At 33.3% G+C, this 26,931-nt stretch overlaps 2 protein-coding genes across 2 annotated transcripts; one reads left to right on the top strand and one right to left on the bottom strand.

The window, feature by feature from the left end:
- The first annotated feature begins 1,002 nt into the window (after positions 1–1,002).
- Positions 1,003–17,499, top strand: LOC123654795 (nose resistant to fluoxetine protein 6-like). The gene is made up of 13 exons (XM_045590679.1): positions 1,003–1,021; positions 3,020–3,159; positions 6,251–6,578; positions 7,557–7,668; positions 8,519–8,603; positions 9,285–9,451; positions 10,021–10,099; positions 10,200–10,303; positions 11,336–11,509; positions 13,448–13,595; positions 13,923–14,109; positions 15,903–16,045; positions 17,120–17,499. Exons 1-13 carry the CDS (start codon positions 1,003–1,005, stop codon positions 17,336–17,338), a joined length of 1,905 nt encoding a protein of 634 aa, XP_045446635.1. The 3' UTR covers positions 17,339–17,499.
- Positions 17,500–19,494: 1,995 nt separating this feature from the next.
- Positions 19,495–26,203, bottom strand: LOC123654793 (elongation of very long chain fatty acids protein AAEL008004-like). The gene is made up of 6 exons (XM_045590678.1): positions 26,164–26,203; positions 25,317–25,507; positions 24,819–24,899; positions 23,500–23,662; positions 22,090–22,226; positions 19,495–20,252 (listed from the first exon to the last, which is right to left on the bottom strand). Exons 1-6 carry the CDS (start codon positions 26,201–26,203, stop codon positions 20,028–20,030), a joined length of 837 nt encoding a protein of 278 aa, XP_045446634.1. The 3' UTR covers positions 19,495–20,027.
- Between the last annotated feature and the right edge of the window lie 728 nt (positions 26,204–26,931).

The raw sequence follows: 26,931 nt of genomic DNA, 5'->3' as shown, positions 1-26,931 counted from the left end.
ACGTCTCACAAGAGCTGTCTGTACCATTGAGGTACCAAAACCAACATTTTTTTTACAATAACAATAAATAATTATACATAATACCAAGGATACTATTAATGTTTTATGTGTATTGAACACAATTTTACACTGTGATAAACACGGTTTGAATCGAGAGTCAATCGCGATCAATTATCTTACTTAAAGTTTAAGTCGTACTTAAATTTTTTAAGTTATAACAACATATTAATGTGTAAGTAAATGAAAAATACAAACAGATAACTGCAAATTAAAAAAATATAATAATTTTCAGTACAAAATAATATAATTTATTTTAAATAGACGTTCGTAAAATCGTACGTTTTGAACTTTAGCTTTCGGGGGCGCTGGCGTATTAAAGATGGTAATATTATACAATTTTCCAGGTTTAAATTGTATTTATAAATACTATTACATTATACAAAGTAATTTTATTACACCCGCGACTTCAGTAAAAAAAAAATGATTACACAATAAAATTATTTTTTATAGAAACCACCATCAGTATTATAATAAAATTAAATAATAAATAAATAAACGAGATAAATTATTGAAAGTAAATATTAATAAAATATTGTACAAAATTTACAACCTTTTATTGTTTGACAAATTGAATTAAAATTCATGACAACAAAAATATTCTTGTAACAATTATGTAACTATTTATATATTAACTTATTTATCTGATGTTTTGCTTTTATTTATAATTTGTAATCTACGTTTTATGTATTTTAATTAAAAAAACAATTATTATTGGTCTATACTATTAATAGTAAGCAGTAGGTAATAAAACAGATAACTCTTAACAACAATTTAGTGATAACAAACCTACAGACGACACTAACTGTATTAAAAGTTGATGACCCTGAGTGACTTGTGCCTTGTGTTGTTGTTTTTGTTTTATTAATTTGTATATTTTTGTTATAAGAAATTATGGAAAAGTTGTTCTGTATTATTTTTCTATTGTTTAGTAATTGTCGTTGTATGATTTACAAATTAAACGGTGAGTAAATAAAATATATTTTGAAATATTTTATTTATTATTTAGAGGAAAATTTAAATCCAAAATCTTTATTTTTATAATAAACAGGTAATATAAAGACGCGACTTCCTACTATGGTCATTTCTATAAAAATGAATTTTTAATATTTACAAAACATTAATTAATATGAAGTGTCTGGAAGGTACAATAAAAAATACTGTATTTCAAATTGAATGAATGTATGAATAAAAAAAATGCGAGTAAAGGAGAACATAATGTGAAGTAATTTTTTTTATACAACCAAGTCGGCAAAGAAGCTTACGGCTCAGTTTATAGTGAGCGATTACCGTAGATCATTATAGACGCCTGCAACACCAGAAGCATGGCAAGCGCGTTACCGACCCTACCCCCAATCTCCTCTAATAGTAAGAATTAAAAAAATAAATAAAAAAAAAAAACTACTATTTAGACTTGTCAATTTAATTTGCAAAGCATTTTAACTTAGTATTTAGTGTCTCTAACCATTTAATTTTTATGTGTCAAAGCTTTTTATTCCACTTAGGAGTATTCGTAAAACAATAGTTTAATTTGTTATTCTACTAAAGTATGCTGTCTGTACATTTCATATCATATGAAATTATGTATTAGCGAGTGTCATATAACAAGTTAATATGATTTCATTTCCGCTGTACATAGAATCTCTACGAATTAGATTTGTTTTTGTAACGTTATTATAGTGCATGATATATCTTTATGATTTAAGTTAAAGTGATAGCCCAACAGTGGAACGTAAAAAAAACGAGTGTGTCTTAGACCACACGACTGAAGTAAAACTTTCTTAGTTGCTCCTAGAGTAATATACGAAACGTAACTCTCTTTCTCTTTCTATCTTCACTATCTTATATCTCCCTCTCAACTTCCGTTCGCATTGCCCGATCACACTTTTCGTAATGCTCTCATCACGCATTCTCCTTAATGACGATACACATATATGCAATGGATATGTCTGGAATTTCTGAATCGATTTTAGTAATTCATCGTTGGGAAGGTAAATAACCTACAAACAATGTACGCTATACTTAAACGTCACATTACGACTTATAAGGAAACGGAGTAGTAACAGTAAAAATTCGATCAGAATTATAAATCATATGAGACGTCTTGTCACTAGCAATACTCATTCAAAATAAAAAATTACTATATTCAAGTAAGCTTCAAAAGCACTTTTAAATTATCATTTTTAACCGACTTCAAAAAAAGGAGGAAGTTCTCAAATCGACTGTATTTTTTTTCTTTATGTTACCTCATAACTTTTTGCTCTGTGGACCGATTTCATTGCCATTTGAATTTGTTTGATATCTGATAAATACTTTTTGAGTAATCTTTGATAGCGCATATTTACTTGACTATTTTTTCGTATGTACGTTGTATTACTTGCCGATGTAATTAAAATCAATTTTTTTCGTTTACAAAAAAAAACAATTTTAGAAAATTAAATTGCATATGTTTAAGTAATGTAATATAAACAGTACTTGTATAGTAGTAATGTATTAGAATTTAAATATAAAAATATTGTTATTTTAAATTTTCTGTACTAACACTAGGTTATAAGAAACATTGTTACTAACACTACACGGGCTAGCCCTGAAATAAATGTTAATATTATTGTTATTATTATAAAACTAGCGACCGCCCCCAACTTCACACGGGTGCAGTGCTTGTAATAAATATAAAATATGAAATATTTGTTTGCAATGTAAGCTCAAAAAATGTGTCTACTAACGACATCACATTAGAAACCTCTAAAACTATCAGTGTTCTTCTACTATATTATGCATGTAATCACTCTATTTACTAAAGAAAACCGCATCAAAATCTGTTGCGTAGTTTTAAAGATCTAAGCATACAGGCAGCGAGAAGCGAAATTGTTTTTATACTACGTAGTGATTAGTCATACCTTGCATGAAATACAACGCCACCAAATCCACACATCCTTATCGTTAATGTTACCAATTCCAGATTCCATGTATTCAAAAATGCCACCAGTCTTTCATCTAGATGATTATGATAATTGTCTGATAAATCCCAAGGGTGTTTACTGTACAGCTAATGTCGATATAGTATCAGACACTTCAAGTGAACTCTTGGCCATGATTCGAGTAAGTACGTCACGTTAATATATACTAATAAACTAGCTGACCTGGCAAACTTCGTATCGCCTTATTTTTTTTTCTTAAATATAATAATTACATATATCAAAACAAAATATACCCTATCTTTCAAGTTGGATCAAACTGCACACGGTGTGCAAATTTGATTAAAATCGGTTAAGTAGTTTAAGAGTTCATCGCGGACAAACATTGTGACACGAGATTTATATATATTAAGATGAAGAGCCGGTTTTATTACAATAAGATGCAACGTGTTTTGGAGAAGGTTTTAGTATATGTATATTGTGTATTGTGGTGTTTTTTTTTTTTTTTTTGGTAAATCGTGTTTTTTGGAAATCTTATTTCAATACATTCATATTATACATACATACACGCTGATGAAATATGTATATATTTTTTTCTATCTTGCCGACATAATAATAAAAAAATATGAACTGGTTATTTAAACCAAATCTCCGAAGGCAATTACAAGAATCGTTGGAGCCATTTCCGAGAATAAGATTATACAGGAATTGCTCGTGTAAATTTATCAGATAGATATTCATAGTATTTAACGTTGAGAGGTCAATAGCTGTTCGACTAGCTGTTGGCGCAGTTCGTAGTGACCCCGCTTTCTGCTCCGCGGGTCAATACATTCTGAAAATTAATTTACTAATACTACTGGCGACTACGTAATTCCTTTTTTTTCTATCTTTCTGTATAAGCGTACTAATTTCAAAGAATATTTAGACTTTAATGTAAAATTGGCAGGTTTCTCTCGTGATGAAAAGCAAAGTCCCTTAGGCTATAAAACAGATTGTTGTAAGTTGTATTGGAGTAGTAAAAATATAGTATACAGGAGCATTTGGCCTAATCTGGGTCTATATTTAAAGGTTTGTTTCGACAACATTTCAGACGATACGTAGTAAAAATCAATAAATATACAAACGTACCACAAAAATTGTCATAAAATGTAAAAGTAATTATTTTTTGCTTTTTTATTTCGAGAGTATGTACATTAAGTACTTAAGCCGCATGTTTGTGTGCTAAAAATACGCAATTTTAATTTGTTTGAGCGTAACACAGTGATCGTCATGTGGGTTACGCGTGCTTGTCTTTTAATTTAATATTCCTATTTGAAAGGCTGGCAACGCGCTCGCTAATCCTATGTAGCGGGTGTCTGTGGATGTTGTTTTAACTTACCACGAGGTGAGCCAACTGTCCGTTTGTCGTCTGTTCTATAAAAAATAAAAAATAAATCAAAATTAAATTGTACATTCGATAGAAAATATAGCATGATGCTCTATAAAAAAAGTTCTATTTGTATACGGCTACGGCACTAAAGAATTTAGCCACCCCCTCTCTTCCCGTGGGTGTCGTAAGAGGCGACTAAGGGATAACAAGGTTCCACAACCATCTTGGAACTTAAGAAGCCGACCGATGGCTTTGAAATACACAGGCCGAAGACGGGCAGCAGCGTCTTTGGTGCGACAAAGCCAGTACTGCAGTCACCAACCCGCCTGCCCAGCGTGGTGACTATGGGCAAAACACATGAGTTCACGTTATTTTTGACGTAAACTTGTGGAGGCCTATGTCCAGCAGTGGACTGTATAGGCTGTAATGATGAAGTCAGTAAACAAGCGTACGGCCTACATGATGGTATGCGGTTACGTAGCCTATAGATGTCTGCAATATCTTGAATCATCACAAGTGCTCCTACCCCCAATCCTCCCCAGGAGCTATGGCCACCTTACTCACCACAGCAACACAACACTATATGAGAGCAGCTGTAAGTTTGAGTCATGTCCCCTGATCGGCTGTTCCAGATTTTGAGCAAGATATAACCTGCTACCCCTACCTAAATAAAAAGTAGTAGCGATAACGTAAAATAAAAATAAAATAAAGAGGATAGATCGATGTGATAATTAGGAAACATATTTCAATCTACCCGAAAATAAGGTTGCTCAATAGCTCTCGCGCTGTGAATGTATACATACATACATATATGTGATATCCATACATGCACTAAAAGAAATTTTCAAAGCGGACCAATAGTTCTTGAGAGTAGCGCGTTCAAGTAAACTAAGAAATAAACAAACTCTAAAGTTTTATCTATTAGTATGGATTACATCTAACACTAATTTTAGAGATTCTAAGGCTAGCTATTAAGTTATCTAAAGTTGAAGTGAAGTACCGATGCATGTTTAAATAAAAAATAAAAAAAAATATGGGATGACAAAGGCACGGGCATTATAAAGCCCGTGGATATATCACTTACATAAAAAAGTATGGATTACACCAATACGTCCAATCTTACACAAATCCCTAAATTCATATGCTGTTCCTTGATCCGTAGGTAAGGAAACAATTTGTTCAATATAAAATTAAATAACTTGTTATAAATATTTACGCCTTTCTACATAAAAGTTAACAAGTATAATTAATTATCACCTTCATTGAACTTGTTACATTTTCTGACTTCTAACAAAAAAGGTCACGCTAAAGTGCTCCATTCCTTACACAATGATGGTGCACAAAATTTTTAGTATCGATTATTTTATAATGTAAATTAATTGGAATGAAACGGTAAAACTTTGTAAGCACTTTTGCATATTACATACATTTTTCTGAATATATACTTTTTTTGTATTAAAAATTAATGATTTTTTTTCTTATTACATTAAATTGAGTAAGCAAAGTGGACGTTAGTTACATTTTAATTCCATCGATAGAAAAAGTGAAAATATTGTATCTTTTGAACGATTAATGCCATGTGGTATCCGGCCGAGTAGAGTAGCACTATCCCCTTTCTTCCCGTGGGGGTCTTTCTTCCCGTGGGGGACTCCTGCAGCCCAACTGGCTCCACACGTATTGACTCGTAGTTCCTGTGGGCCTAGCCAGTGAGGTCGACAGGGTGGCGCAGAGCTTAGGCAACTCTGCGTTTTCCTGAAGAGTGTCCTAGGCGACACAGTGTCTGTGTGACACTGTCTAAATCCTCTGCAATAGACGGACTAAGTCCAGTGATGAACGATTACTATGCACTAAATAATATATCTAATTTTATCATTATATAATTTTGTTCTCATTTCTTTCATTACAGAATTATTCCGAATACGGGAGAAAACATTTCAATCATTCACAATTGCATTATGGTATTTGTGTGACGCACACATGCAGATATTTGTATGCTGACAATAGAACACATGACTTAAAACTGATACTTGAGAAATGCCTAAATGATACCCTATTAGAGAATTATCAGTTAAAATGCAGAATAAGTGAACCAGTTTATTGTAATAGTAACGAAAGCACCGTATATGAAGATACAGGAGATGTGGTGATGGCAGCATTTTTAATAATATTACTTGTTATAGATTGCATTTCTACTCTTTATGATTTTCTATACTTCAAAAGACACAAAGTTCAAGGTATGTTATTTTATTGTATTTCAAAACTTTACTGAGAAATGCTAAACTGTACGATGAGAAAAAAGAAGGCTTCAATACTTAGTGGTAATCAGTCGACCTTTAGATGAAACAGAAAGATTCAATACCCTCAATCAATTATATATTTAAATTGTTATTCATTCTTTATAATTTATCATTGGCATTTATTTGTTAATATGTTTAAAGTGTCCATATTTTTATTAATAAATTTTTGTTAGTATAATAGCTTTAAAGCTATCTATCATATTCGCTTTATCCTGTAATATCCCACTACTGGGCATAGGCCTCTTTCCCCAAGTAGGAGAAGGATCAGAGCTTAATCCACCACGCTGCTCCAATGCGGGTTGGTGGATATATCCCTACTATGAGTAACGATCGTTATCAGGTGTACATGATAACAACCGGACCGATGGCTTAACGTGCTCTCCTAGGCACGGTGGGGAGATCCACAAGGACTGCACAAACACCCAGACCACGGCAAACACCTGTATGGCCAATACAAATGTTTGTCATGTGCGGGGATCGAACCCGCAAGGTACAATGCATGGCTGTAACCGTTGCGCCAACGCGGCGTTTACTATCATAACTATATATAACTATCATATTAATGGCAAAGAATTCAAATATGGACATTGTATGGCATCATGAGTGCATTGTTAAAAACGGTAGTAACAACTTTATTAGGAGTATACAAAAAAACGAGTGTGCTTTAGACCACACGACTGAAGTAAAACTTACGAAACGTAACTCTCTCTCTTTTTATCTTCACTAATTTATATTTCCCTCTCAACTTCCATTCGCCTTGCGCGATCACACTTTTCTTAACACTCTCGTCACACATTCACCAGCTTACTCTCCAAGTCAAGCGTTTGTAAATAAGTTTTAATTCAAAACTTTTACCTCGTAATAAATGTTAGGATTTGTAAATACTTGATTCATCTACTCTTGTTCCATTTTTAGGTAACAAATACGTACTTTGCTTTTCAATACTACGCAATTACTCAAAATTAACAACATCTTATAAAGGACTAAATGTAAGGGAAGAAAGATTAAAATCATTGCATGGATTAAGGTCAGTATTACATGATTATATTTTTTGAATTAAAGGTCAAGTGTATTTTATTCTTTATCTATACTGTCGCCTGCCTGGAATATTTCTTTTCCGTTATATTTACAACAGACACAAACGCTCTGGTGTAGTGTTGCGAGTAGTCGCCTAAAACACCACCGGTTTGCGGGTTCGATTCCCGCTTGAGATGGGTAGATATTTGTATTTGCACAAATCTTTTTTTCCGGTTTGGATGTCCGTCTTTGTAGGTCTCCCTCCCCCCGTGACTCGGAGAACACTTTAAGCCGTCGGTCTCGGTTGTTATCATAAATATCTGATAGCAATCGTTACTAACACATAATTGGGAACACATCCGCTAACCCGCAATGTAGCAGCGTGGTGGGCTAAGCTCCAATCCTTCTCATACATATAAAATGAGATCTATGCCAAACATTCAAAGCCTGTGCCCAAAATTCAGATGTTACAGGGTGAAAGAGTTTATATTTATGTTCTCCTGAGAATGAGTTTATTGACATGAAGTTTATGAGTTTATTAAAGGCAACACGCTCGCGATGCTAATGATGTTACAAGCGATTATAAACTATAGTAAACACTTACTATCAGTCAGATTGTAAGCTTGTTTACCCTATTGGGATAATAAATAATAATCATAAGTGTCAGGGAGATATTTGTATTATTACGAATGTTTTTTCTGTTTTTTTTTTTAAGTGCACGTTCTTATGAGCCTCCTCACTGTAACTCGAAGATCACCGATCATTTTCAAATTCAACTTTTCCGACTTTCTTCGATACAGAGAAGAGGCCCAAGCCTACGCATTTACAAGCTAATTCATATCTCTTTTTCTATTTTACAGAACACTGACAATGATGGGCGTTATTTTCTGTCATTCGCTTCTACCATTTGCACTTGCACCGGAAAATCCTCATTATGTTGAAATGGTACATTACTCACTTTTTTTTTAGATTTTAATACCGAAGCTTCAAGATGCTTAAATTAATCGATATATGTATATATTTACTGTCCCTCTTCACTCATCACTTCAGCCTATCAACAGTTCACTGCTGGACATAGGCTTCCACAAGTTCGCGCCAAAAATGGCGTTTACTCATGTGTTTTGTCCATAGTCACCACGCTGGGCAGGCGGGTTAGTGACTGACTCTCTTACCGTTACATAAATTATAATCGAGTATAAATAGCAATTTTTGGAATAAATGTATCTGACAAATTTCACAGTTTATTAACTATTCACTACTAACATTTATTCACAGATGGAATGTAACAATAAAATCATTATTATTATTACTATTTTCAAGCAGTATTGTGTTCCTGTTGGTGAGTAAGGTGACCAGAGCTCCTGGGGGGATTGAGGATTGGGTCGGCAACGCGCTTGCGATGCTTCTGGTGTTGCAGGTGTCTATAAGCTACGGTAATCGCTTACCATCAGGTTAGCCGTACGCTTGTTTGCCAACCTAGTGACATAAAAAAAATCATGATTATAGTTACGGTTCATGACTAGTTTTATGCACTTGGTCTTTCAAGTTCAAAGGATAATGCTGATGCTTATGTTTTACCTTATCGGTAATTTTAGAAAATTCTCTTCATAATTAAATTGTCTTTAGGTATACGACAATATCTCACACTTGTTATTCCTAAACGGAATGATCGTTGTTCAAACTTTCTTTATCATCTCCGGCTGCCTGTTGGCGTACAAACTCGAGTTGTATGCTGAGAGCCACGTCATGAAATGGACATTGATACCAAGAGGCATCATTTCAACATGGGTAAAGTAAGTAAAGATATGTTTTTTTTTTATTGAAGACTGATGATGATGATGATGAAACAGTATTACTATTGCTGCATTTTTTATTACTTAAAATCAATTTATGTATGATGATATTATTAAAATTATATGTAACTTTAGGTAATTAAAATAAACATGACGAAATGTGTCGTAACTTACGTTGTGTATGAGTCTATGATGTTTGATGTCTTGACATATGAGCTGGTAGTTCAAACTGGTCATACTATGTAAACAAAAGGGTCACGTGTGTCTGGTGTATCTTTTTTCTTCTCTTGTGTGTATTCCCAACAATCTTCATTCCAGCCTTGGATTTCCAATGTTCGTAGTTTTCCCGAACCATAATATACGCTGACCTCTGTGTCGTTTGTTTTCGATATGCTAAATTATATCAGTTGAAGCCTAATTCTTCAACGGATTTCTTCACTTTTGATGCAAACGTTTAGAAGTACGAACTGACAAGTATGGCTTTTTGGATTCGCCACTGAGTGACCTTGAGCTATATTATGTGGTACATAGCCAGTATATTTAAAAGCTTAACATGTAATCATTTCTAGGCTGACACCTTCATATGCTATAGTTCTGGCACTAACTTGCACTTGGTTGAGACATGCAGGTTCCGGACCTTTTTGGGAGGTAAGTGGATTACTTCAAAAAAATTATGATGCTGTTCACTTGAATATTGCGATTTGACAACTGAGTTGACTGAGAGAAGTAACTAAATATTATGTTTCAGTTGACAGTTACAAAAGAAGTTAAAGATTGTCGCACGAATGGATGGAGGAATTTGTTATATATAAATAACTATTTTGACAACACACAATGTATGGTGCAATCATGGTAATTAATAAGTTTTTAAGTTTTACAGTCATATAGTTGCAATTTCATAATATAAACGGGACTTTTGGAACGGTTCGTCGTGCTCATCCCATCGTCCGAGGAGTCGTCCCATGACCGATGTCAGAAATATCTTCAAAATATCGGAGGTATCAAAATAGTAATCACGCTAAGTCATGTTTAAATGAATGTGTTAAGTTTGTGCGATGAGATAAATAAACAGTAAACTCAAATAAAGTGGAATTTAGGGAAATTGGTGATTATATTATCTATACTAATATTATAAAGCTGAAGAATCTGTCCGTCCGTCCATCCGTCCGTCCGTCCGTCCGTCCGTCCGTCTGTCTGTCTGTCTGTCTGTCTGTCTGTCGCGCGCTAATCTCAAGAACTACTGGTCCAATTTAAAAAAATATTTCAGTGTTAGATAGCCCATTTATTGAAGAAGTCTATGGGTTATATATCATCACGCTATGATCAATAGGAGCGCAGGACTAATGAAGAATGTTTCTAAATCGGGGTTTTTTATTTTTCAAGTAACTATTCAACGCGGACGCGCGAAGTATCTAGTTTTATACAATATAACTACTTTTAGGTATATTGTAAATTCTCATATACACACGTGAGATATACCATCAGTTAAAAAACTGATAGTGAAGTAATACTTACTGAGGTAGGGAACAGCAGGAATTTCCTGCTCAAAATCTGAAGCAGCCCGACTGGGGTAGTACCTCGACCTTACAGAAGATCACAGCTAAATAATACTGTTTTCAAGCAGTATTGTGTTCCTGTTGGTGAGTAAGGTGACCAGAGCTCCTGGGGGGATTGGGGATTGGGTCGGCAACGCGCTTGCGATGCCTCTGTTGTTGCTGGCGTCTATAAGCTACGGTAATCTCTTACCATCAGGTGAACCGTACGCTTGTTTGCCAACCTAGTGATATATATTAAAAAAAATATGCTACCTTTTTACTAAACAAACAATCAACATGTCAATAACTTATATTAATTTTAATTTTAGTTTGTATATTAATGTCTAAGGTACCTTGGAGCTATTATGCAAATGTATATCCTTGGTTATATGGCATGTGTCCTGACTAAAAGTAAGAGAAGAAGAAAAATGCTACTGATATCACTGTTCCTAATCGGTGTTGTAACACCAGCTGCTCATACTTATTTTCAAGATCTAGATGCCATGCTTATAGTTACACCAGAGTAAGTGAATTGTTTATTAGAAAAAATATTTTGATTAGGTTAGTACTTACAACAAATAAATAAATTAGCTAAAAGAATAAAACAAACCATTAGACAATATATTACTCCGCCATATTGGACTTGGATTATTCGAGTTACTATTATTAAACTAATTCATTTTATACCTATATTGAAGGGGTGTATTAATTGGGTACTCCATCATGTTGAATTTAACACGATTTTGCCTAGATAATCACGCATATTCATCCGAACTTAACCTGTGTACAAAATTTCAACTTAATCGGCTGTTTCCCCTTCAAAATTGATTTACAAGATTCCACCCTACAAACGTAGGGTGAAATCTTGTTAATCAATTTTAAATCTACATTATTAAATATTAACAATATAAAATAATAATATTAATATAAATATATGTCAGCAATAGTACTGTCGTATGCAATTATTAAGGAATTTATAAACAACAGATGCACATCGTTCGATAGTCAACTACCCTCACTTATTATATTACTCGAGTTATTCTGACGTGTATAAAACGAACAGTGCAACCGCCGCTAAGGCAGTCTTGGCTCAGGCTTGGCACGATACACTTGTTGTATCCTGCTAGTAGCTTAACCTAGACTCGTTCCATAATTAATTTGTGCAAACGAATTAATTGTTATCTATTACGATTAATTTGGCTAGGCGAGGCGTATAACTCGAGCAGTGAAGGTGAGCGTTGATGCGCATCTCAAAGGGGATCTCCTTAAACCTACACCTGGGTCGCAAGTCCTAGGCACTGCTCTGAGTTACTCCCTCCGCCACATGATAGACTCGATCGGAACTCCGAAGAACGTGCACGCATACACGTGTTCGGTGTACGTTACAATTTTGTTATAATCTTTTTAAATACTACCTACATAGTATTGTAAAGAGTGCGAGTATAACCTACGTCCGCGCCCTGCGAATATGGAAAAAGAGCTTCCAATTAGTCGAAAGACTACATATACAATAATATAAGAATATAATATTTACATAAATACATACTTATATTGAATAAAAGCATTTAAAAATACTGTCTCAATACCCAAATAGAATACAGCGTGATACACAAAAGTGAAAATTAAAATCAATAAAAGTAAGCTTATTTTTAGCTCATAATAAGTACATTTAAGTTGAGATTGTGTTTTTAGTGTATGTTTGTGCCCCTGAGAATACTCATTCACAAATCACACTCGATTTTAACGAACATTTTCTGCCAAATCTAAATTGTAGATTAAACGGAATTTGCATGATTTACAATTGTAAATCATGCAAATTATACACAATACTTGATTTTGTACGCTTGCAAAAATTCACTTTTAATTCTTTTGAATCGAACAGTGTAATTAGGTAACAGTTTGTAGTTGCTGCACGAGTTCTTGTTTAAAGGAACATTTGGTTGATTTGAAAATATCACAGGAAACAATTTTCACCCTTTTTTAAGTGAAACTTTAAGCTTTTATTCTAACGCCCCTAAAAATTTTAGTAGCAAATGTTCCGCAGTATTTGTGACTGTGTGGCTACGATACTAAAGAATATAGCTACCCCCTCTCTTCCCGTGGGTGTCGTAAGAGGCGACTAAGGGATAACACAGTTCCACTACCACCTTGGAACTTGAAAAAGCCGACCGATGGCGGGATAACCATCCAACTGCTAGTTTTGAAATACACAGACAGAAGACGGGCAGCAGCGTCTTCGGTGCGACAAAGCCAGTACTGCGATCACCAACCCGCCTGCCCAGCGTGGTGACTATGGGCAAAACACATGAGTTCACGTTATTTTTGGCGTAAACTTGTGGAGGCCTATGTGCAGCAGTGGACTGTATAGGCTGTAATGATGATTAATGTAAATATTTTCATTCACTAAAGCTTCACTTGCATCGTGATTTCATAAAACCAAACAATTCTATTTTTATTTCAGAACTGCAAGGACATTTGAACACAATCCGACATTCAACAATGTTTATAAAAGAGGACATACTAATTTAGTCAACTTTGTTGTGGGTTTAGCACTAGGTTCATTCGTATATCGATTGCAAGTTGATAAAATTGATATGGAAAGATTTAAGGTAAGTAAAATTTTGATAATGATAACGCGATTACGATTGCACAATACAGCTTATAACATCGCACTGCTGGGCAATCTCCCTTTTCTCCACAAAGACGAAGGGTATCAATAATGTTTTCCTTAAGAAGTACTGTGTTCCTGTGATGAGTAAGGTGACCAGAGCTCCTGGGGAGAGTCGGGGTAGAGTCGGCATCGAGGTTGCGATACTTCTGATGTACGTACTACAGTCATCTAAAGATACGATAACCGCTTACCATCAGGTAGGCTGTACACTTGTTTGCCGTTCTGGTCATATAAGAAAACTTAAGTGTGAATTCTCCACTTTCAGAAGTTTAGATTCCTACTTCTGCTAACATTCCCAGGAATTCTAATGTCCATATTTATTGGCACTGTGTTTTATATGGATGGATCTGAAGCATCTCCTTTAGCTAAAGCGATATATGCGGGAACTATCAAACCGTTGTATGGTCTCATTATTGCAACACTTATTTTTGGTTGTGTTTTCAAAATCGACAGTAAGTATGATTTTTTACTATATTTAATTTTGGAAGTCTATTTGCTAAAGCCTAAAAATTAATCAGCGTATTTGAATGCACCAACTTTTAAAGTCCTGGGCCGCATTTGGTTTATTTTCATTCGAATCTAGTGATTATACTTATGTCTACAAAATTGAAATTGTATTAAAATATATATCTTAATATATATGAATTACGCTTCACGTTGTTTTTCCGCGATGGACTCCTAAGCTACTTAAACAATTTTAATCAAATTTGCACACCATGTGCAGTTTGATCCAACTTGTAAGAAAAAAAGGCGGTAGGAAGTTTGCAGTTCAGCTAGTATAGATACTATATAAGTATTATATATAAATTATCATTACTATCTTACAGTCATTTCATAACTTTTAGTAATCAATCTTTCAATTATGCACTTGAAATATTATTAATCATTGTCTATTGTGTTATAGTTTTTATAAATAATTTAGTGAACCAGCAATTGTTGCACTTTTTTAAATATATACTAGCTGCCCGGACAGACTTCGTTCTGTCAAAAGTTGATGGTAATTTTTTTTGTATTAAAATCGTCCGTGGGCCTTAAGGAACATACAAAAAAAATTATCCGAATTGGTCGAGCTATTTTCGAGTTATGCGTCATTTTGATTTACATAGAAGATTAGAATTTTTGGAGCCTTATAAAATTTTTAAGCATTAACACTATTTTGCGTTATTGCGCGTTTTGTTACAGTAGTAAACATTCAAGAATAGATTTCTTGTAATACTAGCTGTGCCCCGCGGTCTAATACGCGTTAATTTGGAGTACAAATTAGTCTAAAGGCTTCTTCAGTCAATGAACAATCAAACATAAAAATATCTTTTCAATTCGAACTAGTATTTATTTTTTTACTTTTTGGAAATTTTAGATTAAATTTTTTTTGTGTATTGTTTTTCATGAAATTAACTTTTTTTCTTCTTTCTTTTTTTTGTAGTCTATATTACTGCTGTTATTCTTTTTGTGTAAAAATTGATTTGTGTGATGTTCCAAATAAACCAGTTTCTTTCTTTCTTCATAGTTCCTGAGATTAGCGAATTCAAAGAAACAAACATAGAAACGAATAAAAGAACTTTTCTGTTTTATAATATTAGTACAGATAATAAAATTTCGATATATCTAAATAATCGTGCCGAGATGTTTCTGGAACTTAATGACAATTTTAGATAATAATAGCGTCAATAAACATCTGCAATACTCAATGTTCTATAAATGACTTAATGGAAAGAAGCATATCTCACTTGAATTTTAAATTGATAGTAATGTTGAACTTTACTAGTCTTCAGTTATACTGCAGGTCGTTTTCGTGTTTTTTTTATACAACTAGGTCGGCAAATAATCATATGTCTCACCTAATGCTAAGTGATTACCGTACCTTTTAGACGCCTGCACTACCAGAAACATCACAAGCACGTTGCAGACTCTACCCCAAATCCCCTTTAAGAGCTCTGGTGAATTTACTGATTGAAAGTAGTATTATTTAGTTGTGATATTCTGTAACATCGAGGAACTTCCACAGTCGGGCTGCGCAAGATTATAAGCAGGATATATTTCCTGCTGTCCCATACCTCAGTTGACGGCTTCCGGATGTTTTGTTATTTGTCATAACGTTCTAGAATTTTCGAGATTTTTGTAATTGATACGACTAGGGTATAACCAACTTATTCTGACACTTAGTTAATGTAAGAAAAAACGAAAAAAGTTTTTTTTTTCACTTCTATTACCATCTTCATATTAATAAATAATTTTATGTTTTTAGATGTGTATCGAGTAATTCTGGAATGGGACGGATGGAAAATTCCATCAAAACTCTCATATTGTGCGTTCCTTTTACATTTCATGTTAATCAGAGCAGCGACTGGAATGCGCAAAACGCTACTTCCATTGAATTACTATCATATGGTAAGAACATTTTATAGTATAGTAGAGTAACAAGCTTACAAGATGCCCTTGCACTTTTATGGTGCATTGGGATATAATGTGCGACTGAACATCACGTTACTTTTGGATAAAATCTTCGATTTTTGATTATAAGTAAATAAATATATTATTAGATACACATACGTTATCTGTTCTTATGATAAGAAACTTGTGTTATAGGTAACAGCTCAGTGTTACAGCTAAACAGTTTAATTTGGTTTTTTGATAAATATACACAGAAATAATACATATATAAATACAAATATTACACCCCGACTCAGGCAGGAATCGAAACTGCAACCTGCGGAGCAGAAAGTAGGGCCACTACAAACTGCACCAAGGAGCTAGTCATGTTTCAATTTATTTTAAAAGGGAGTTTCATTATGAGAATCATGGTAAGTCTTGTAGAATCAAGTGTAGTACCTATTTAGTATCGATTTATATGACAAAAGAAATATATAGTAATATGTAGGTAAATCAGTAAGATTTTTAAATGTATTATAACTTTCTTCTTCGTTCCATAACGTAGATTTTGTCAGATTACCAGAAGATTAAAGTGATATTTTTTGACTTTAAGAAAATTATTTACAGATTATTGACTTGTATAAATAATATTCTACGATATAACTTGAGAAAAGTTCGACAACGCAAAAATCAGTTCCATAGCATTTTTTGAATTTTTAGTGCGTTTAACCAATATTGACTTTAACCTATTGTTTGTAGCATGACATTTATAGCCTACAATGTTAAAGCCTGATCTATATGTAAAACGATATAAAGGTAGTATACTCGTAGAAGCACTGAATAATGTTGCATGATGGTGCAAAGTTTTCCTTAAAACATTTACATCGAAGTTTGAGGAAGGTGAAATTAAGGCTAATTACATTTCACGGAATGGGTGAAAAGAATGTTTGGTATATCCGATATTTATTTGTTTGTTGATGACACGCAGTTTATTATTTTTCTTTCGTCTCATTCTTTAATATTAATCATTTATTTGCAAGACATGGTATTGTAGTATGTGATTTGTAAATTTAAAAATCTTTTTTTTTACAGGTTGAAGTAACTGTCACTTTTGTAACGTTGTCTTTTGTAGCGGCAATACCATTTTGGATATTAATAGATGCACCACTAACAGAACTTATGAAACTTTGTTTGAAACTTACAAACACAGAAAAAGAGACTGTCGGTATAGACGATGGCGAAGAAAATGTTATTTGTTTAAATAAAAGGAATGATATCTCAGTCGATGACAATGACGATGTTAATGCTTAATTGATTGAAGATTAGAATTTAAATGATCGTGAACAAAAGTATAAGGACTAGGAAGAAATAACAGAAGTGAATAAAACAATATATCAGTGATTCAGTTCAGACCGATATGGAGAATCAGTAACAAATCTTTTGACTTAAAAATAAAAAGGAGACTGTCATAGCAACTGTATTTTTTTTTTACCAAATTACCAAATTTTTTTCGAGTTACTCCTAAAAACTTTTTGAATTTTCCCTAATAATGCACATTTTAATTGACTATCCTTTCGATTACCCACGTTGTATTACTTGAGGATGTAAATTAAAGTTATTTTTGTCCTTTTGTGAGATAATTGTGTTTGCAAGCAAACGAAGAAAAACCGACTTCAATTATATCGACAAGTAATAAATACAACGTAGGTAGACAAAACCCTGCCCAGAGTGGTGACTATGGGCAAAACACATGAGTTCACGTTATTTTTGACGTAAACTTGTGGAGGCCTATGTCCAGCAGTGGACTGTATAGGCTGTAATGATGAGGTAGACAAAAAAAAAGTCAAGTAAATACGCATTATCAAAGATTATTCCAAAAGTAAAAAGTTACGCGGATTTTCGAGAGTTTCCCTCGATTTCTCTGGGATCCCATCATCAGATCCTAGTTTCCTTATCATGGTACCAAACTAGGGATATCTCCTTTCCAACAAAAAAAGAATTATCGAAATCGGTCCTTAAACGACGGCGTTATCCCTGAACATACATTAAAAAAAAAACATATATACGGTCGAATTGAGTAACCTCCTCCTTTTTTTGAAGTCGGTTGAAAATAGAATTATGGAATATAAAAGTGCCCCAAATTTTGTTCAACTGCTTAGTTACATATATAAAGTAAATGGGTATAATAATAACAAAACACCATTTCTGTAATCGTTTAATTGATTTTCCTTAAAAAATATAACAAGTCTTCACGATGATATTACAATGAACATTCAGACGGCTTAAATCGATTATCCTTAACGAGAAATTGTACTTTTATTGCATCATTGTATTTAATATTTACATGCATAGTTTTACATCACAATAAAATACACATGACTCATAATATTAAATACGTTAAGAATTTTATTTTTATACATCATCAAAAAGTCGTAAGGCTCTAATAGTCTAGCTATGATGGTAAGCGTACACCTGCAACACCTGAATCATCGCAAGCACGTTGCCGACCCTACCCCTGACCCATCCCAGTAGCTGTGGTCATCTTCTTACCACAGGACCACAACACTGCTTGAAAGTTGTATTATTTAGCTGTGATTTTCTGTAAGGTCGAGGTACTTCCCCAGTCGGGCTTCACCAGATTTTGAGCAGGATATTACCTCTTGTGCGCTACTTCAGTTGCTGTTCCCTCCGTCAGTGATATAACATTTCTTAAATACACGTGTCAGATAATATACTTTATTCTCGATTACACGCGCAGTTGTGTCGTGCACACATTTATTTGTGTAAAACAATTTGCGCGCTTAAACGCTTGAATGAATAATCACTTCACGGACTTTAGTTTCAATTGTTTTCAATAAGAGTGTCAATACACAAACAATGTCGTTTATTGTACTATATATATAATTACTAGCTGACCCCGCAAACGTTGTTTCCTATATATTATTAACCCCTTATAACTTAGGGGTATGAAAAGTAGATGTTGGCCGATTTTCGTATCTACCCGATATGCACACAAAATTTTATAAAAATTGCTCCAGCCGTTTCGAAGGAGAATGTATACTTATTTTTCGGTGCAGGATTACATGCGGAGTTTCTTGCCGATTCTTCTCTGCAGAATCTACATTCCGAATCGGTGGTAGCTTTACTTCTACAAATATAATAATTTATATTTAAACTTTTAATTTGTACAATGACGATTCGAAAGTGCTCTTGGGGCCTATTTGAATGAAGCTGTCTTTGATTTTGAATTTGATTTTATGGTAACTAAAATTGTGACACGAGAATTTTATATATAAGAATATACGTACATGACTAATATGCTATAGACATTTTTTTAAATACTCACTTCTGCTTTTTCCTCCGCAAAATGAATTGCGCGAATATTCGCTTGTGTTTTTAAATTAGTTAAGTATTTAAGTTACCACTTGATTATGATTTCTTTCGCTTGAGGAAATTAAAATAAGTGATACATACTATTTGATTGTAATTCTAATCGTATCGAGTTTCATTTATGAAGTACTTATCACGTAGTAGAAACTTAAAACTATTAACATCTTGAGATAACTATTGTGAATCCATTGAAATTTAAACATCCATTGATCGCAACTTTAGCACTTCGAATACAAAAAAAAAAATCTATCCAAAATTTTTTAAAGTTAAATTAAAACACCTTTAAAATAAATACGAACTAAGACGAAAGACTGTCTTAGTGTATGATCATGTTGTAAAATTTCTCTTGTAAATGCATGATGTTAAAAAAAATGCTTGCTTACAAAGTTACCACAATTTTAAAATCGATTTTATGACAGTAAATAGCGTAAATGTTTAATTGTAAATCAAATTTAACAATTACAAGTTAACGTGTCGAAAATTTTATGATAAAATCGTAAATAAACATTATCTACACAGTTCACAACAGTCACCTTAATTATAGTTACTTAAAATGTACTTTAAAATCACAATAAAAATTCAATTATTTGAGCACGCCAAGCACATCACGCTAGCATTCCTTTGTCTTGCCATTTGCAACTATGCCATTCGTATTCAATTTTTCTATATAATTTTCTTGTGTGTCCGTCTTAACGTAGCTTCTGTAGTAAAAGTTTCCAAACATATAGAGAAACAGGCCGGCGTTGAGAGCCAACAAGAAGTTAATCCCTTTCGGGTAATTGCATTCACAGAACATGACTTTGAAGTTATGGTAGAATACAATCACGAATTGAATCTGAAAAAAAGACCACAAAATTATATACTCATAAGATTGTTAATTTAAATAATCTAGATTCATAAAGTAAAATTAAAAAAATAAATAAGAATAAATAAATATTTAATTATAACTGTACACTATCGGTTTTCTGACTGAATTTTCATCTATTAACCTAACCTGAAGACCTTCTTCGCCGGTTACCGATAATCTTTAATAAATTGTTTTAGTATTTTGTAATAAATTATAATGGTATTAATCTACCAGAAATATTAATTCTAGATGTCGCGATAAACAGATCAGACTAACGAAAGCTAATTTTTGTAGATTAGTTTAGCTAAACTTGCAAAATTGCAAAGTTAGTCGAAGCCAAAAATGCTTCAATATAACAAACTAATACTCATATACAGGTTTAAACAAAGTACTGTAGTCATTTAGTGGAACGTGATTGCACTTCTCTGATAGCCCAAGGCTAAGCATGACTTGCGTCACAAAGCTTAAGACGTCTTCTCAAATATTTGTTAAACAGAATCATCAATACTTCAGCTGCTTCCGATGTTAATGATATTATATAATAAAAATTAGTCAAAATCTAAAGTGTCAATATTTTCTTTTTATTATTATAATAGCTGTGCTCGCGACTTCGCCCGCGTGGAATTTAACAAAAAAGTTATTTTTCGGTCCGCAGAGTTATAAAATAAATAAAATTCTAAAATAAAAGTAACCTAAGTTATTCATTATAACATCAATTATCTGCCAGTGAAAGTCCCGTCAAAATCGGTCCAGCTGTTTCAGAGATTAGTTGGAACGAACAGACAGACAGACAAAAATTGTAAAAAATTTTGGTTTGACGCTGATAGCTTGTTGGGTCAATGTTTTTAAAACAAAGTTCTACTCGGAAATAAAAGCAAAGGTTAATCCGATTAGCATCAATCGAATAAAAAAACAAATAAAAACGCTTCATAATTTAAATAAGCCGTAAACGGTTATTAAATTAAATAAATAACATAAGCAAGTTAATAATATTGTAAACAAGGAACGAGAGAATAATTATTTATTGATACGATAATTCTACAACGTTTAACGCGATTGACGCTTACACTAATAATATAACTACATAGTTGTAATAAATTGATTAATCTATACAAATAAATAAAATTAGAGTGTCTGTTTGTAATATTAAAATAACCGCTTTTTACTAAATGCATATGGGTGTATACACGGTACATATACCAAAATAATATTTTTTACAATTTATGTCAGCCTATCTGTCTGTTTGTTCCGGCTTATCTCTGACACGGCTGGACCGATTTTGACGGGACTTTAACTGGCAGATAGCTGATGTAATAAGAAGTAACTTAGGCTACTTTTATTTTAGAAATTTATTTATTTTATAACTGCGAACTGAACAGTCACTTTTTTGTTAAATTCCAAGCGGACGAAGTCGCGGGCACGGCTAGTATTATTATGTAAGCTTAGTAGTCATATTAAAATTAATGGTAATTGTTTGTAGAATCATTAATAAAATACCGTTCTCGCCTCTTCCACAACATTTTGATCGAAAGATATAAAAATTATATGATTATAAAGTTTGAGATATATTTTAAATATTTATAGTGTGAAACTTTATTGAAATTGATGGATGTTCGTCACAATTTTACGCAAGAAAATAGTGAATTCATTTTAATATAACTCGGTACGTAGATAACTGGAGAAATAGAATAACATGTGGATATTCTTTTAGCCCGATATTTACGGAAGCAGAAATTACGCGGTTGATACCGCTAAGTAGAGCTAGTGAATTATAAATACATATCACCAATGATTTAATAATAAAATTAATATTATAATAACCTACCAACTGCATAGTTGTGAGGTGTTTCTTCCACCAGATATATTTCTGGTACTGAGGACCGAGGCCGGAGATCAAGTAGTACGTGTACATGATGATGTGGATGAAAGAATTGATAACTCCGAGGAGAGTTCCGTGACCACCTGAAAAATAATTGTTAGTAAATTATTTATTTGTTTACACTTTATGTTAATTTAAGGTGTTTAAATCAAATGTGTTGTGCAAGTGATTTCTACAGATATCATATTACAGAGTTGGAAAAAAAAATCAAATCAGGAAACATAATAATCAAAAAATCTCTAAATATACGGAACAGAGTGTTCAATTCTTAACTGCGTCCCTTTAAATGGAATATTCTGGGGATTATGCCCGTGCTTTTGTTATTCCATATTTTTTTGTTTTGTTTAATCATGCATCGGTATTTCACCGCAACTTTAGAATCCTAGAAGCCTTAATAGCTAGTCTTAAAATTACTAAAAGTCGACGCGAGTCCATTGATCAAGACTATTCTACATATTGTTTTTTATATTTTTATATAGTAATTATTTTTATTATATTATTATGTAGGTGCTATAGATCACGTACCGCCTGAAAAAATATACTTACGTAAGAAAATTTTAATTTTACTTTGACTTAAGTAAAATTAATATTAATACTACATAAATATGCTCGACTTAATAATTATAACATTTATTATACGAGCTACTCTGCGTACTTCTCCATAACCGTCAAAGTAGCTTCATAACTTTTTTTTTTTAATATATAGACTAGCGCTTGACTGCGATCTCACCTGATGGCAAGTGAAGATGCAGCCTAAGGTAGTGCGCGCTTGCCTAGAAGATGCCTATTCACTCTTGATTTAAAGATACCCAAGTTATAGTCTGTTGGAAAAACGGAAGCCGGAAGGGCATTCCAAATTTTTGCGGTGCGTATTAGGAACGAGGAAGCAAATCGTTTAGTGCGAGATCGTGGGAGTTCAACCACGTAGCGGTGCAGATTCATGCGATGCCTTGCCTAACTTAAACAAAGTCAAATTTAAAAATGAACTGGATTTTTTTTCCACGCGGAATGTAAAATAAAATATGCTAAGATAAATAATAACAAATATAACAATATTTAAACATATAATTATGTTTTTCACTTTTCGTTTTCAAACTTCAAAAAAAAAACTACTTTTTTATTTATACATTCAAGTTAAAAATTTTAAAAGCTCATAGGTACCATACAATACTCGTTTTAATTCAATTACTAAATTTAAGCAATTATTTTGTCTTTTTTTTCGAATTCCGTGATAAAAAACTAAGGACGAAACAAGAGTCTAAAAAATTAATATAATTTGACATTAATTAAAGGCACATATAAATATAAGATCTCAAATTTAATTGTTTAAGATACCTTTTTTAATTTTTTTCTCACCTGGTAAGAATTTAACGCCGATCCACGCGCAAACAGGCATCATCGTGTGATGATAGAGATGTAAGAATGAAATCTGCCTGTTCTTCTTCCTTAGGACAAAGAAGATCGTATCCATCAGTTCGACAATCTTCGCAAAGAAGTACCACCAGACCGCTGCTGCCATCTGTAAGAAAATATAAGTCCTTAATTATAAAAAAGAACTCAACAATAAAACCCCTTCTTTTGCCGCCATTCTTACTGCTAAAGTTAATTTATTTATGTTTACTAAGAAGGCATTTGGTTTTTTATATACATTTTTTTTTATTATGTCACTTGGTCGGCAAACAAGCGTACGGCTCACCTGATGGTAAGCGATTACCGTAGCTTATAGACGCCTGCAACACCAGAAGCATCGCAACCGCGTTGCCGACCCAATCCCCAATCCCCCCAGGAGCTCTGGTCACCTTACTCACCAACAGGAACACAATACTGCTTGAAAACAGTATTATTTTGCTGTGATCTTCAAATTATTAGTGAATTCACATTAAAAGTGAACTGAAGTAACGTACATGTTCTAATTAGTTCTTAAGAATAGTGAACACTATAACTACTCTACTAGTTGAAGTTTCTTAAGAAATCTGCAAATAGATATTTGGGGAGGAACATGGTGTTGAATTCCTCATCAACCATTGCAAAGGGAGGATCCTCCGACCAGACGGATGTTGTGTCTGGTGGGCTAACGCCCCAACGGTTGTTGTCGGGATCTTGTATACATACTCAATCACTTTGATAACTTTGATAGCGCGATGTAGGATACGTCAGTTTTCTCTAGTTTGTATACCGCGCGATAGATGTCGCTACAGATAGGACTCGAAAAACGACTGGTCAAACCCATACTGGAGCATATATCGTATTGGATCAAGCAACAAATCTCCTCCTATATTGAGGCCTTTGTTTAATAATAAAACGTTTACAGACTAAATCAGTTCACTTCACAATCCTACTAATATTAGAAATGCAAAAGTTTGTCATGATGGAATGTACGATACTAATTCATACAAAAAAATTGATTGCAATGAATCTTGGTACGGAGACAGCTGGAGATCTGGAATAAAATGAAACCTCAAGCCACAGCTAGTTAACGATACAGCCTGTAATTTTCCACTGCTCAGCCTCTTTGCCATATAGGAGAATGATCGGAGCTTGATTCACCACTCTGGTCAAAGGGGGGTGGCGGATATATACCTTACTATGAGTAACGATCGCTGTCAGGTGTATATGGTAATAAGCGGGATTTACAGCTTAATCACAAGGAAAAACAATCAGCACAGTATACTTACTCGTCGAGCTTTAGGGTCATCTGAGTAATCGACCGGTTGACAGGAGTAGTTGTAATCATTCCACCAGCCGGAAACTAAGCCCTGGAAACAGAATTCATTATACAATTAACTGGGGTAGGGCACAGCACGAAATTTCCTGCTCAAAATATGGAGCAGCCCGACTGGGGTAGTACCTTGACCTCACAGAAGATCAAAGCTAAATAATAATATTTTCTAGCAGTGTTGTGTTCCTGTTGGTGAGTAAGGTGACGAGAACTCCTGGGAAAATTGGGAATAGGCTTAGCAACGCGCTTGCGATGCTTCTGGTATTGTAGACCTCTATAAGCTAGGGTAATCGCTTACTATCAGGTGAGTCGTACGCTTGTTTGCTGACCTAGTAATATGTTAAAAAGAAGAATATCTGTCATGAGTTTGATTACTAGTTACAGTACATTATCTAGTAATAGAATGCGAAAATCAACGTACGTACTCAAAAAAATAGACAATGACAATACTTACCTCATGTACCAGAAATATGCTGAACAGGATTTGTATAATGTTGTATAAAATAATGGTGTTCTTCAAGGAGTATGGCTTTCTGTCCCTCATGTAACGAGGGCCGACAGAAGTACAGAAGTACAGGTAAGAGATGAGGATAGTGATCAGGGGACCAGGTCCTGACATTAGCCACCAGTTCTCTGTTCTGGGATCTGTAATAGAAGACCAATGATTAATGTAGGCTGTTATACTTCTATATGTTCTTATTTATTTCTACTGTAAAGATTAATGTTTATTTTTGTATCTAAAACTACGGATTCTTGAGTAACTAATGTAATATAATACAGGTCTTATTTAAGGTTGTATAATCCGTAACCAAGATAGGCTATAAAGTTTATCGATAGAAAGGTAAATGATCTTTAACCAAGATATAGTACAAAATGAAATATCAAATGTTAGCGAATACATAGTCATAAATTCAAACTGAAATAAAATTGTAAGGTGCATTTATTCTATAGATAATTTCGTTCTGTTGAAAAAAACTAAGGAAAAGGTTACGTAGACTGAGGTTGAGAGATACTGAAAAAAATCGTGTGGCCTAATTTTTAGTTTCGTAGCGATCGAACCGCTAAAAATTAATTATATTAGTTAATTTTACTTATAATAAATGTAAGACTATCACTGATTCATAATGTATTATATAAAATCACACATGAAGTCGAGTAATGCCATAGACATTTAAAAAAAAAAAAAAAATTATCAATCAAACGTAACAAGGTACGTTTAACGATTAATCAAGTCTGTGACCGATATTATAAAACTATCAAGTTGACCATAATTGATGCATGTTTATAATATTCATATTCACATTGCACGTAATGTCTATTAATTTTGTATGTCAATGTCATTTCTGTTTACGTTGCAGGTCATATGATTGTTTTGTTTGTTGTTAATTGTTTTAATTTAAAAAAAAGTTTGTTATATATTTGTATATAACAAACATTTTTTTCTTTGATAACGGTTGTTATCATGTACACCTGATAGCGATCGTTACTCATAGTAGGGAATATATCCGCCAACCCGCATTGGAGCAGCTTGGTGGATTAAGCTCTGATCTCTTATACGGGGAAAGAGGCCTATGCCCAGTAGTGGGATATTACAGGCTGAAGCGTAGATATTTGTATAATGAATACAAATAATTGTGTTTACTTGCTAACGGAAACTGATAAAAAGAATTTAATTGAGTGTAAATGTTTTGAAAAAAAATTATTTATTAAAAAAAAACATTTAGGCTTTAATTTGATGAATGTTTTGAGTCTAAATCTTGATTGTAAATAAATTTTAGTTACAGTGTAGAACTGATATTTAATTCAGAGGTACGTAAGGAGGTATGGCAATTACGCTTTGTTGCAACAACACTTCTACGACGAAACTTTACACTTATTTAAAATATTTCATCACAGTCAATCTATTTCGTGTTGACATTTATTGAAAACTTCTGATAATAGTTTATTAAAAGTTTAACAGTAGAATGTTGAAATGTGATTTGGCCGATTATGACACACTTGCGCAGAACCCTTTTTATAACACTCGACTACGCCAAGGGCATTATATTAAAAGATAATTTCTTTTTAAT

The sequence above is a fragment of the Melitaea cinxia genome, chromosome 6, assembly GCF_905220565.1.
Source record: "Melitaea cinxia chromosome 6, ilMelCinx1.1, whole genome shotgun sequence".
NCBI lineage: Eukaryota > Metazoa > Arthropoda > Insecta > Lepidoptera > Nymphalidae > Melitaea > Melitaea cinxia.
The sequence above is the reverse complement of the archived record's forward strand: the minus strand, read 5'-3'. Positions and strand labels throughout refer to the sequence as shown.